Consider the following 14,495-nt stretch of genomic DNA (forward strand, 5'->3'; position numbering starts at 1 on the left):
GTGCACCCCATGGTGAGACACTTGGGCGTATAAACCCCTTTTTCAACAAATCTTGTAATTGTGTTTGTAGCTTTTTTAATTTGGCTGGTGCCATTCTATACGAAGCTTTATACACTGGGGCAGCTCCAGGAGCTAGGTCAATGGCAAACTCCAGCTCTCTGTTAGGCGGAAGCTGAGTTAGATCATCTAGAAAAACATCAAGGAATTCCTTAACTACCTCTAATTCCTCAAGCGGTGTAACCTTTGCATCCACATCTAATATTGATGTGAGGTAGCCCTGACATCCATCTTCTAATAACTTCACCACCTGTAATGCAGAGATAATAGTCTTTTTAGGTCGTCTTGACCTTTCAACTTGATATACAAGCTCTTCCACTTTATCATCCTTCATCTTAACTTGTTTCTTAGCACACATCACATTTGCTCAATGAGTCGATAACCAATCCATACCCAGAATGACATCAAAATTCTGCATATTAAATTTGATAAGTTGGGCATCCAGTTTCTTCCCATTAATCTCAATCGAACATAGCCCACAGACCTCTTTCAACTGTTTCCACTGTGCCTATAGGTATGCTGACCACTAACTTGCATTATAAGGTCTTAATTGGCACATCAAGCTTTCTGGCAAATCGCTTAGACACAAATGAGTGCGATGCCTCGGAATCGAATAAGATATATGCAGGTATACTTGATACAGATAAGACATCTAGCATTGCATTACATATAAGTATAATAGGTTACTTAAATTTTAATTCATAAGGTCTTTTAATTAGAGTATACCTGCAACTACTTCTGTACTAGCTTCAGCCTCTTCAGCTGTTAGGGCATACATCCTACCCTGAGGCTGGTTTCCCTGAGTCAATGCAGGTCTATGAATAGGGGGCCAATTTGATGGGGCCACTGCTTGGTACTGGTAATCCTTGGCGAAGTGCCCGTACAAATGACAATTATAACATCGGTTCAATGATGCCTAAACCAGAGCAGGAGCTCTCTATACTGTTCCTGGTGTAACTGGAGGATGAGAGGGTCCTGGAGCCATAGGCATCACACTAGTGTTAGGACGAAAAGCTGTAGTGCTTAGCCCACTAGCTGGTCTGGAAGGATAACCCGAAGGCATGTAGTGTTGTCTATAGGTGGGACCATAGGAGTATGACCCACGAAAACCACTCGAATCAGCAAATGGGTTTTCCCTCTTCCACAATCCCGGTCCAAGGGATGGCTCTCCCTTCTTCCTATCTTCCATTATCTTAGCCTTTTGCATAATCTGTGCATATTTAGTGAAGTCTAGCACCTCCAATACCGTGCCAATGGATGTCTTTAACCCTTTCAAAAATTTCTGGGTTTTTTCCTCATATGGAGAGGAGAAAAATAGAACAAGCTTTCAAACTGTTGTTGATACTCTAGAATAGTCTTGCTCCCTTGAGTCAATGTCATAAAATTCGCCTCTTTGCAGTCTCTAAAGCTCTTTGGATAATAATTCGACAAGAATAATTCCTTGAATTGTTCCCAAGTAGGCTCTGGGTGAGTTGCCATCAGTATAGGCCCAGAAGCTTTCCACTAAGAATCAGCTTCATTTCTAAGTTACAACCCAACACATATGAGCTTTTATGCCTCTGTGCACTTTGTTATATCAAATACTTTGTCTAACTCTTAAATCCACCGATCCGGCTCCAATAGGTCATTACCCACCTTGGTGAAGATGGGTGGCATGTACTTCTTAAATAATTCCACCACCTTTGCCGTAGTAGTGGCTGGTGGATGGTAAGGTGGATAGTATGGACATGGTAGAGGCATCATGAATGGTGGAGTGCCATATAGTGGAATTGGAGGGGTACCCCCTGGTTGGTCTTGAGGTACAACCCCAGGTGGTGTTTCTCTAGACTATACTCCCATACCGGACCCCACTAGAAGGTCCTATGGAGTAACCACCCTAGGTGGTTGGCCCTGTAGAGTAGGGTTCAAATATTACTGCATAGCATCCATGAATGTTTGTTATTGCTGAAGCAATTGTTGCTAGAAAGCCCCTTGCGACTGTTGTATAAGGGTCACCACATCACTAGGAGTGATGACATGTGAGGGACCCGAGATTTCGTTCATAAGCGGTTCTGCGATACCCTACTTTCTAAACCTGGTCTAATTATCCGTATTGACTTGGTTCGATCATATAGGTGCTGAACTGGAGAGAATCGACACATGTACCATATGGAATATGATAGCAAGGGTGACCTTAAACTCGGGTTGGCCTAACATGACCGAGAGGGTACCAAGTGTAATACATGCACCCAAGCTTTACACTTGCACGCATCACGAGGCCATGTACAAAAAGTAAAGGTGTGTACTAGTATTTATGGGTGCTAATGTAATCTAATATTATGTGAGAGTTTATTCCCATTGAAGCCCACTTGAGATATAGCCCACTTGAGATTTAGCCCACCTGAGATGTACCCACCTGAGATATAGCTCACCTGAGATATACCCACCTGAGATAGCCCACCTGAGATTTAGCTCACCTGAGATAGCCCACCTCAGATATAGCCCACCTCAGATATACTCACCTGAGATAGCCCACCTGAGATTTAGCCCACCTGAGATTTAGAAGATATTTTAGGAGGCCCAGATATAAAAGAGGAGACATTAATTGTCTTTTTCCTCATTAATGTTAGTTGGTCGGTGGGAGAGTAAAAAAGAGAGAGAAAGAAGAAGAAAGGAAAAGAGGAAGAAGAAGAAAGAAGAAGGAAAAATCGACCGTAGAGCTTCACCGGAGCTGGGTCTTGGTATTTTATGCCTGGATTAATGATCAACTCACCAAGATCTTTGATTTGAGGTAGGTATTGTACACATTCCAAGGATTCTTAGGAAAACCCCTTTCTTAAACACTCTTTTTGATTTTTGGGAAAGAACCCACTTGGATCTTGCTAATCCTACTTGGATAATCAAATATAAGGTTTAATGGAAGGTTTGTATAATGATTTTGAAGGATTTGGAAGGAGTGTTGGTGAAGATCTAGAGTATTTGGAGGTTCTTGAGCAGAAGAAGTGGAATTTGGGGTTTCAATGGTATTCTTGAGAAAGAGGAAAGAATCTTCCTTTTTTCTTTTGATTTGACCTTAGATCTAGGTTGAGAGTACATGATTGGACCTTAGATAAGTGATTTGACTCGCCGGATCGTCCCTAAACAAGTTCCCTAAGCCAGAGAAAAGTCAGGAATGAGGTTGGGGAAAATTTCGTTTAAATACTGGGGAAGTATTTTTACCCCACCTGTCGTTTAGTTTTATCCCACCTGAGTTCCCAGAACTCAGTTTCTCTGCTCTGGTGTAACCGGTGGGTTAAAACCGGTGGGCCATATAGCCCACCTGTCTTCTTGTTCTTGCTCACCTAAGTTCCCAGAACTCAGTTTCTGGGCTCTGGTGTAACTGGCGGGCTGAAATCGACAGGTTACATAGCCCGCCTGTCTTTGGCTCTAGCCCACCTGTCTTTCTAGAATTCTCAGAATTAGTCCAAATTTGATTGGTAACCCCCATTTATGATTCTAGACCTGATTTTAGTGTTCAAACATGATGATTTTGAAACTAAAGTAGTGAAATGATAAACCATTATGTTTATGATAGGTTACACTCAATATACGCGTACCCACACATCGGATCTTTTTTGTACCTGGTACAAGCATCGTGTACATATATAAGTAAGTGGGGAGTGAAATCTGATTTAATTTCAAAATGTTATGCATCATTTAACATGTGTTAGTCTACCCATGTCATCATATCACTTGTGTGTAGACTAGACATCACATATGCCATATCACGCATTGTATGTGCATTTACATAACATGCTATGCTTTGCTTTATGATGAATATCCATTATGTCTTGATGTATGTGATGAAAGAATTCCATTTGGACATGATTTATATGCTAGATTAGATGCCGTAGTCGGCTTGGAAACTAGTGCATTGTGGCTCATGGTATGGAACACGATGCCATTGTGTAATCGTACTATACTCATGTAGAGACATGTGGCTAGGATGTGATTTACCCTTGTGCTACAACCCTTCCTAATAGGGGTTTACGTGTTGGGGGATCATTAGGGGGAAGCATCGGGTTGCGGTTATCGAACTCCTATAGCGGTTAGAAGTACGCATGGCTAATCGTTAGGACAATCGGTAACCCCGATGGTATATTCAAAGGACCAATCTTACTGCTTTTATTTCAGGTGGAGTCACCCATTTACTTTCTATCATTTAAATTTGTCAGAGGTCGGCATGTATTTAAATTCTGGTACCAACGGTGGGCCTTCTCTGATAACCTTGTGGGCGTATCATGGGAAAGGGTTCGCGGCTCGTACCCGGGGGCATACGTGTATTGTGGTTGCGAGTAGCACATAACCTATGACCTAGTAATGTTGTTAGGCTAATAGGGTTAAAATGAATTACATTATCAAACTCTCCTCTATGATCACTCCTTATAGAGGTTATTGTATAGCCATTTTGATTTTGTAATCTTTTGCATAAGGTTACAAACTCATCAAAAGCATCATTTTTATGTTTTAGAAAAATAGTGCAAGTATATCTAGAATAATCATCCACAATCACAAAATGTATAACATTTACGATTTAGACTAGATACATTGATAAGGCCAAACAAATCGAAATGTAGTAGTTCCAAAGGTCTTGATGAGGAAACGTCTGTTCTTCAACTTATGGGACACTTTGGTTTGTTTGCCCTTCTAACAAGCATCACAAAAACTACGTTTATCATATTTTATCTTAGGAAAGTTTCTAACAAGATTCTTGGATGTTATGGTTTAGATGAGCTTGACATTTACATGTCCAAGCCTTCCATGCCATAATGAGCACTCACTTTGGTTAGATACCAAGCAAGCATTGAAAGGACCTGTTTCCTCTAGCATGCAAACATGCATAGATATTTTTTTTCCTATTTCCTTTTAATATCAAATTATTATTTGCATTCTTTATATAATAGTGAGAAACATCAAAATTCAGTTTATAACCTATACCACATAGTTGACTAACACTAAGCAAGTTATATTTCAGATTCTTGACATAATACACATTAATGATAGGGATACCTCCCAGCTTTATCTTTTCAATTCCAACAATCTTTCCTCTGTTGTCATCTCCAAAGAACACCCATCCTCCATCGTGGTGTTGAGAACAACTTCTTGTTGGATGTCATGTGTTTGAAACATTCATTATCAATAACCCATTCAGTTTCTATCTTGTTCTTTAAGCATACCTACAATAGGAATTCAGTTGTACATTGGTCCCCATAATCTCATGGGTCCGTCACTGTTAGTGTCAAATGTTCCTATTGGCACCCAAGTCGTTTTGTAGCTTCTTGGTCCCTGAGTTTGTTTTTAGGATGACCTTGGGGGTCTTTGAGTCATTTGAGGTCCATATGACTCATATGATCTTTGAGATTGGTATTGTCCTTGAGGTCTGTAGGACTCTTAGGGGTATGTTCTTTATTTTTCAAACTGTCTTGGCAACCTTTCAATGGAATATGACCCTTAAGGTTGGAATTTCCTAAATCTGGGCTTTGGTATTGACTCCTTTTGAGTTCTATATTGCCTCCTCTGGGGAGTATAGTAGTAGGCATGTTGAACTTTGGTTCTTTGTCTCTCATTTTGAGAGTTGAAGGATTTCTTCTTCTTAGCATGACATTGGTTTATGGAATGACTAGTTTTCGTGAAATATCCACATTTTACATTAGAGGTGGATGGTTGGTTTTCTTGATCAATCCTTCTTTGGTTATCAACTTGTTTCTCTTTTCTTCCAGATCGGTTTTGTCCATCGTATCCTAGTCCTCCCTTTTTATTACTTTGAGATCCAAGAAGATTATCAGGGTTTCTTTGTCCTTTGGCAAAGGTACAAAGTGTGGTGGTTAATTTTGAGTTTTCTTCCTCAAGTTTACTCACTTTGAAAGTTAGGGCATCTACTCTTTGATTTAGAGTGACCACCTCCTTTTCTAACTTGCACTTATCTACTCCCAACTTTAGACTCTCTTCATATAAAGTCTCGAAGGCTTTTTGAAGTTCTTCATTCGAGTTATTAAAAGAGGTGTCATTTTGAGTTTGTTGCTTACCTCTTGCTCTTCATCTCCAAGAGCCATAAGCATTAGATTACGTTTTTCCTAAACTCTTAAGACTGTTTACAATGTTAGCAAAGCTTGTAAACAGTTTAGAAATAGTTTCGTTTTCTTTCATAATAAAAGAATCATAATCTGAAACGAGTTGATCTGCCTTTCTTTTTTATCTTCTTCTGTACCTTCATGTGCAACCAAAAGCAAGTCCGAAATTTCTTTGGCTGTGTCACAAGCTATCACCCAGTTGAATTCATTTTCGTTCAAGGCAAACTGTAGAAAGATTAGGATGTGGTCATGGTCTTTGACTCACTTTAAGATAAACTAGTCTTAAAAAGGTTGAGCTTCCACTCTATCAATTGAAATAACCTAAAGGGGGTGAATAGATTATGCTAGTGAAATTTTAAATCTTTTCGATTATTCTCCCAAGTTTGATTGCAAAATAAAATTTATAGAATAAAAAAAAGATTACAACCACACAATACCAAGATTTATAGTGGTCCAAGTCTAGTTCACTCCCTACATGATCCTCTTGTAAGGTATTTCACTAGCTCTTCCTTTTCAATATAATGGGTAGGGAGGAAAATCTTTACACTATCTTTTAAGAATAAGAGAATCCGTACAGTCCCCATGTTCAGATAAAGAGGCACCTTACAATCTCTTTCAAGGTAGAGAGGGACCTTATGACTCTCTTAAAGATAAGAGGATCCTTACACAATCCTAAGTAACTTTCTGGTCTAACCACTTAGAGCTTTACATACTTGGTCAAGGTATGTTCTATGATCATTCTAATATGATGCAATGTAAATGCATGAAGTGAGTGCACACACACACACATATATATATATATATATATGGAAGATACAATTTACATTGGAAAAGACTAATCTATCCTAGAAGGTCTTCTTCAAGGTTCTTCACTTGGATCTTCCACTTCTTTGCACTTCATCTTTTTTTCTTCTTGTTGGCAATTCTTTATCTTGAGCTGCATGTCTTATCTTTTTGAAGCTTGGATTCTGGAATTTGACATGCAAGCACTTGCCTTCAAGAAGTCTCCTTACATTGAGCATTACTTAACAATTGTGGTTAAAACCATTATTTGTTTGTTATCATCAAAACTAATTTAGGAGTGTGAGTGTGACACCTAAGAATACGGCAAGTACCAGACCCCCTAGGAGATCGGTGAAGTGTCTCCACAAAGAATACGACAAGTACCAAGGGGTTTGGGAGATCGGTGAGGGTATGCAAACTTTAGTCGCACATTGCCTAGAGAGAGATTGCTGTGCTAGTTAATAATCTCTAGCCTCCTTAATATGGTATAACACGTTTTAAAGCCTTAAGGTCTATAGGCCAAGAGGACAATATGGTGACAGATTAATGGGACTAAGGCATTACAAATGGTATTAAAGCAGACCCCGATAACGTGTGGGGCCACAACAAGGATGCTGTGCCAGAAGGGGGGAAGTTTTGGGGCCTAGGTGTTACAGTGGGCATGTTCCTAACAATTGTGCACCTTGCCTCCAAGTGTGGTTCTAAGAATCAGTATGTGATCGATCCGTATCAGAATTACCCACCTAGTCAATCCCATATCTATGTAACACTACGGACCAAAGGTAAAAATATGAAAAAAAAATTAAATTAAATAAAAACAAGGGTAAAACCATATGATCAGGACCAATACAGGCCAATCCATATCGGTATATATCATATTAATATCGTCCAAGATGGATACCATGATACCATGCCCAAGACCAATCCCTATAACAACGCCTCCAAGTGCATGACTACTAATCCACCACACATTCCATAGCTAGTAATCTAGTAATGGACTTAAGTTCGAGAACACACAAGAAAATGCCCACTAATGGGGCCCACAATATTAAGCCATGTAACATGTGAGCCCTATACAAATCTCTCTCTCTCCATAAGTTCTACCTCCAATTAATCTCTCAGACATAATATTAGGGTTTTAAACAAAATATTATGTACCTGTAAATTATGGATAATTAAGAACATACGCAATGGTTACGGGTCTCACTCCTAAGTGCAAGAAGTACTACATCAATCAATCAATTTATGGCTAATTTTTATATGGTATTTTTATTCTTGAGATTAATTGGTTCAAGAATCATGTAAATATAAGCTACCATGTATTGATTTTTGTGGCAGGAGTTGAGTCTTCCATAGATTGATGATCAGATTAAAAGAGAAGAATAAGATCTAATACAAGTCCTTAAAATCAAACTTATGCCACCATAATCCAAAGGGTTTCTGAAGTCCACATAATAAAAATACAATTAAAAAAAAATTGAAACGAATTCATTTGGGTAATGTTCAAATTATTCGAGAGATTTCTGTTGACTCATTACTGTTAACATCCTCATCTTAATTGTACACTAGAAAAGTTAAATATTTTTTGAATGAAAATATATTCAACAAAGGCCAAAAGAATACAACACCCAGAAGGGAGTGGGGAAAGAAAAGTTTGGCGCGCGAATTACAGGAGTGAAGGTATTTGAGGCAGCAGCGAGATCACTTCGTAGCCTCCCCTTAATTTCTATCTATATGTAATTCCAAAACACATCTGGAGGAACCTCTTGATGAAGAAAGAAACCCAACACCATTCACTGTCAAAATAATAAATCTGCCTCGCCCATGGCCATCATTTCCTCAGGATTCCCACCCAGAGAGAATGAGTGAAAGGACAGTCAAAGAAAATGTGCTCCATGGACTCAAAACTACACAAACAAAGACTCTATATATTCGAAAGCCCAAACAAAGACTGAAGAAAGTGGCACGATACAAGAAAGGCAAGGCTGACAGGAGACCGTAACAAACCGATGACTTAGGCACTCTGAGACGAAATAACAGATAAGAAAAGCAATAAATAAGACTCCCAATACGGCAAAGGCTGGAGCAAAGGCAACAACAATAATGACAATGGCCAGTAGTGTTTTGCTTATGCTTATATGTCGATGTATGAACCCGAGAGCATATCCTAAAGTCGCTGTAGTTGACGCAATAACGGGCACGACACTGGTCACTACAATAGTCACGATTCCAACCCAGAAAGATTCGGTGGCCATCAGAACTGCATAAACGCCGGTCATAAATGCTAGCATCACCCCATTAATGGATATAAACATAAGGTATGTGGTAACTTCATGATAATCTGGAACACTAACACCCAAGCTTTTCCTAAGTGTTTCATCAAAGTGTAAGTATACCACGAGCATAGAGGATGCCAGAGCTATGGAATCTGATACAACAAAAGCTTTGAAGGCAGCTGCTTTTGCAAGTGTTGCCATGCCTTTTTTAGAATTGTCACTTTCATAACCTCCAGGCATTTGGATAGCTGCAGCAAAGGTGATTGTGGCAATGAGCATTGCCACTATTATATGTGTTTGGGAAAGTTGTTCTTTTTTCCTTTGTCTCTCTTCTTTGGCTAGCATTAGCCTTTCATTTTCTCCCTCCGCATAATCTTCCGGAGAATACTCTGCACTGTTCCTTTGTTTGTCTTCCTTCTTCAATTTGACAATTTTTTTCTACATAAATAGAATAACATAAGATATAAGCATAATTCAATATAAGAGGACAATGCATTTATGCGTGTATGTATGAGAAGATTGTGAAAAGGGAGATCAAAACCAAGGAACTCAAAAAGAAGAAGAAGATAGTATTGCCATTTGAAGCTTATATATACTAATAAGATTGGAGAGCAGGTCACTAATTCTAGTGTGACATGAATGGTCAAAGATCTATGCACATGTAGGTCTCAAGGTACCTTGCTAACATGTTAAATCACCTCCCAATTGGAGTCTTTCAAGTGAAAAGAAAAGAAACAAAATCAAGCTTTGAAAAATCCGGGACTATTGGACCCATTGCAATACAAAAAGGGTTAAAAAATATGAGGAAAGATACAAACCTTTTTTTTTTTTTTTTTTTGTAAAGAAGGGTATTCAGGGCTTTGGCCTGACTAGTCAGGCGGGCCCATACTAACCCACAACCTTATGAACCGGGTCATACCAGGGTTGAAGGAGAACCATTCAACTTTCACTAAAAGCAGTGAAGAACACTAAACACCCCCATGTGAGTGGCCCAAGGTGTGCCTAGTGAGAGTTGAACTCAGGATGTCCGAGTTTATGACTCGTACCAAGTTCGTTGTTCACCAACTGTGCTACCCCCTTGGGTTGAAAGATACAAACCTATATAAGAAGATATACAATAGACTTTGAGTGAAATTTTTTTGGCACATGGGTATGCCAGACCATCCCTACATATTTAAGATCAGAAATGCCATAGCATCTTTCCAAGTGGCAAATGTAATAGTGCCCCTGTGTAGAGGGGATCCAAATGCTTGTGACTATCTAGAAGAACTTTTGCCACAAGATTACATCCAAATATGATCTAGCATACCATCTTCTATACAAATTAAACTTAAGAATATGATTGTTTAAGATCTAATTAGAATAAAGTCCCATTAAAAGCTAGCTCTAGCAGTGGTTTGATTACATTTGTAACTCTGTTTGGATCCAATAGCGACGGATTTAAGTTACCCTTTGTAAAATTGTTACAAAGATAAAGGTGGAACTAGATAGGTTTAGGAGATCAAAATTTAAGCACAAACAGAACTGCCAAGTGGCAAATATTTGATCTTTTAGAACTGTTGTAAAAATTGAATATAAGAAATATACAAAAAATAAAATGCTTCAAATATCTTTGCTGAGGAAATCATCCAGTACCAAACCCAAGGGGTTAGTTCATTTGGAAAGGAGTAACAGGTAACTCACAATTAAGAGGTCATAGTCAACTCACCTTAGGGCCTGCATATCCCAATAATAATAATAATAATAATAATAATAATAATAATAAGTAAATAAAATTATTCAGCACTGATGTTGGTGACAAGAAATTTTCTCTATTTTTTTCTAGAAAGAAGTTAAAAGGTTACCTCATTTCCAATGCAACATTCTTGTGCTGTCATTTTCTTCTTATTAATGACAAACTGGTCTACTCGATGATCTTTTTTGAGAATTTCCAAAAAGTGTTGATGTTGGGCAATGGTTGCAAGATGCAAAGGGGTGTTTCCATCTTGATCAGGTTGATTTAAAAGCCCCGTAAGCTCAACTTTCTTTACTAAATATTGGAAAATTTGACGAGAATAATAATCATCAGAGCAATCCCTCATTACGACGTGAAGAATGTTTTGACCTCTTCTATTAACTTGATAGGCTGAGTCGGGGCAATACTTTACAAGTATTTTAATTATTTCTATGTTAATCCCACTGGCAGCAATGTGGAGGGGTGTTTGTCCATCTTGGTCTTGGATGTACCCAATACTTCGGTCATAATACAATAACATTTCGACTCCTTCAAGAAAATCATAGACTATTGCATGATGAAGAGCGGTCCTTCCAGATTCGTCCTTCTCTTTGACTAGCTCTGGCTTTGCTCTAACTAATTCCCAGATAATATCTATACATAAAGAATAATAGATGAAATAGTTAAAAGATGACATATTTAATTGAAATGTAAAACATCAAAACTGTTAGCTACATAACCCAGAGAGAGAGAATTGACATGGAATCTAAAATGAGGAGAAATGATTGTAGCTTTCAAATGAATGAATGTCCAGAGGAGGAGGTTGTGGGGTCAAACCCTATTGTCTGTATGTGTGAATGGGTGGATACATGTAGGAGTAGAAATAGGTGATCATTGACCCTACTAGCATCCATTAAAATACTAGATCAAATTAAAGAAAAAAAAAGTCCCTCATATGAATGCAAATCTAAAACAAACACAAGATCTCATGTAATTTTTTATTTGGAATCTTATCGTATTTATATATCACTTATAGAATCTAATGCTATATATATATATATAATTTATTAACATTAAACTTTTTTTTTTTTTGTGTAATTTTTTATTTGGAGCTCCAAGATCTCAGGAATTACTTAAAGAACTTCTAACAGTAAAATGACTCATATTTAACGCATGCATTTCTTTTACTTATTATTTATTTTTTATTTTTGTGAAAATGAAACTTGATGAATGAGATGAGGGTAATGAGGTATTGTATCACATCCACTTAGAATGTTCATGGTGTAGCAAAATGTTACAATAAATATCATTTTTAAGTGATATTGACGTGAAGAAGCCTTATTCTCATCTATTTAAGGAGATTAGTGCCAATATCTGCACGTATATATTTTTTTTTCTCTTTTTTGGTAAAATATATTTTCACCTTTTTAATGACAAGAAATGAAATATATGTTGGCACCTAGCAAGTAAATGCAAATGAGCATACGTGCAAGGGAGTCTCCTAAATTATAAAGGGCTGCAAGTCGAGCAGGCTGACCTAGCCATTTGAAGACCCAGTTGAGATACCAGCCCAAGGTCTTCAATTCCCAACTCTAGCTGGGCTAGGTCAAGTTAGAATTGGCGCCAACAGCGACCCATTCTAAATTTATCCCATGTTTTGCCACATGGCAAGATGGGAGAGAGACACCATGTTTTGGTCGACATTTGTCCATTTATCCTTCTTTCTATCCTCGTTTAGTTAATTATTTTAAAGAATTTTAGTCATGTAAATACCTTCATCTCCTCCTCTTGCAGCTGCATGTAAAGCTGTCAAACCATTTGGGCCGCCATAAGCATTGGATCGAGAAGAACGTAAAATTTGCCATACCAAAGATGTGAGCCCATTTGAAGCAGAAATATAAAGTGGGGACTCTCTAGCATCATTAATAAGAGAACATAATTCATTAAGTTGTGTTCTTCAATTGATTTTGCATAGCCAAGACATCATGCAACCCAAGGCCAAATCCAACTCCAAGTCCTTGTCCTCTGCCACTTTCAACATCTTGATCATGAGAACTCGAGTTGGAAATGATCTTCTCAATCAGATATTCAACTACATGGAGTGATCCATTAATCCTTGCAGCAATATGAAATGGTGTGTCACCGAATGAATTCTGAACACTGACATGTGCTGGAAATCGGTCATAAACTTCTGCGACAATGCTTTTCTTTCCAAACAAGGTCACAAGATGAAGAGCAGTGTTCCCTATAGGATTTACTTCTTCGAGGATGTTGGGTTTATATTTTAGGAGGTCGTTGAGAAGACAAACCTCGCCTGATTTTGCTATTTCAGGTAATGTAAGAACCATTATTGATTAATCTGCATACCACCCCAAAAACAAAAAAAAAAAAAAAAAATGAAGTGAGAAAGAGAGAATGTGAGACAGTAAAAATGATTTACGTAAAATGCATGATCTTAAGCGATTAGAGAACAAAATTAGAATATCTGAAGCTTTGATGATTCACTTATAAGTATGAAATTAAATAGATCCAAATAGTAAGAGAGGCATTATTGGCCCACTGTGGATCCGAGCAGGCAAACCTATCCATGAAGGACCCCTAAGCTTCTGCTTACTCTATCTGTCCAATGGCTTTGATTGGCTGGATTATTAACTAATTAATTTTTCATAAGTAAAACTAACCAAATCAACTAACAAGCTTAATTAGATTTTTTTTTTTTTTTTTTTTATTCCTTTTATTCTTTGTGTGGCCCGTGATTTTATTTCTCTTTTTTTCTTATTTTACAACTATTCAATCTTATCCCTCACCGAAATCAACGAAGGTTTGAGAACAATTGTAGACCAGCATCTTGGATCTTGAAAGTGGTGGTATGTGATCTTCAAGATTTTTCGCGATTGACTGGTATTGGAGTCATGTATTAATTTCAGTTTTTAAAAAGAACTTCCATATATGCATTTTTAGTCTTAAATAGACAGAAGTAGAAATAAACACTGAGTAATATACTTAACGGTTTAAACACATAAAAACAGCATTTTTTCCATCCAAATCACATTAGTATCAGGCAAGAAGATATAAGTTCCCCCCTATTTTTTCCCCATCCGTGGAAAATGTTCATTGAAATTAAAAAGATAAGAACAAGTAGAAAACTAGGTACCATCAAGCAGAGAGAAAACGTAATATAATATTGCAATAAAAACCACAATCTCTCTCGATCGAAATAAGGATAAGAAGCAACAAATGGGTAATTGTTGGACAATACTCTTTCTCAACCTCTTATTCAAAATAGAACTTTAATAAACGAAGGCAAATAGAACGATCTGAAATGAGGCTTACCTGATTAGTACTTGTCACCCTGCATCAATACTACCCGGCTACTTCCCAACCCCAATGGTCTCTTGGGCTGTTAATTTATAATGATAGAATAATTCTTTGCTCTTCACCCTGAAAAGTAGAAAAGTAGAGAAGTAGAAATTCCATGCCTTGCTTATCACCCAAGCATTGAATATATCATAATACTTTTTTATTATTTATTAGAAATGCTATTATCATGTTACATAGAAAATAAATATTTTTTTG

At 37.6% G+C, this 14,495-nt stretch overlaps 2 protein-coding genes across 2 annotated transcripts; both read right to left on the reverse strand.

Annotated features, from left to right (window-relative positions):
- Positions 1-8,445: 8,445 nt before the first annotated feature.
- Positions 8,446-12,863, reverse strand: LOC122093492 (protein ACCELERATED CELL DEATH 6-like). Its single transcript, XM_042663837.1, has 3 exons — positions 12,693-12,863; positions 11,050-11,573; positions 8,446-9,643 (listed from the first exon to the last, which is right to left on the reverse strand). The coding sequence occupies exons 2-3, from the start codon at positions 11,458-11,460 to the stop codon at positions 8,837-8,839; spliced, it is 1,218 nt and encodes a 405-aa protein (XP_042519771.1). The 5' UTR covers positions 11,461-11,573; positions 12,693-12,863; the 3' UTR covers positions 8,446-8,836.
- On the reverse strand, positions 12,863-13,267 carry LOC122092916. Its single transcript, XM_042663218.1, has one exon. It carries the CDS (start codon positions 13,265-13,267, stop codon positions 12,863-12,865), a length of 405 nt encoding a protein of 134 aa, XP_042519152.1.
- Between the last annotated feature and the right edge of the window lie 1,228 nt (positions 13,268-14,495).

This window comes from Macadamia integrifolia, chromosome 11, assembly GCF_013358625.1.
Source record: "Macadamia integrifolia cultivar HAES 741 chromosome 11, SCU_Mint_v3, whole genome shotgun sequence".
Lineage (NCBI taxonomy): Eukaryota > Viridiplantae > Streptophyta > Magnoliopsida > Proteales > Proteaceae > Macadamia > Macadamia integrifolia.

What these genes read in the sequence shown, in the direction of transcription:
- LOC122093492 (XM_042663837.1), bottom strand. Translation starts at nt 11,460, where the DNA reads ATGTTATTGTATTATGACCGAAGTATTGGGTACATCCAAGACCAAGAT. An exon ending in AATGTTGCATTGGAAATGAG is followed by an intron (nt 9,644 to 11,049) that starts GTAACCTTTTAA and finishes CTATTTATGTAG; the next exon opens with AAAAAAATTGTCAAATTGAA.
- LOC122092916 (XM_042663218.1), bottom strand. Translation starts at nt 13,267, where the DNA reads ATGGTTCTTACATTACCTGAAATAGCAAAATCAGGCGAGGTTTGTCTT.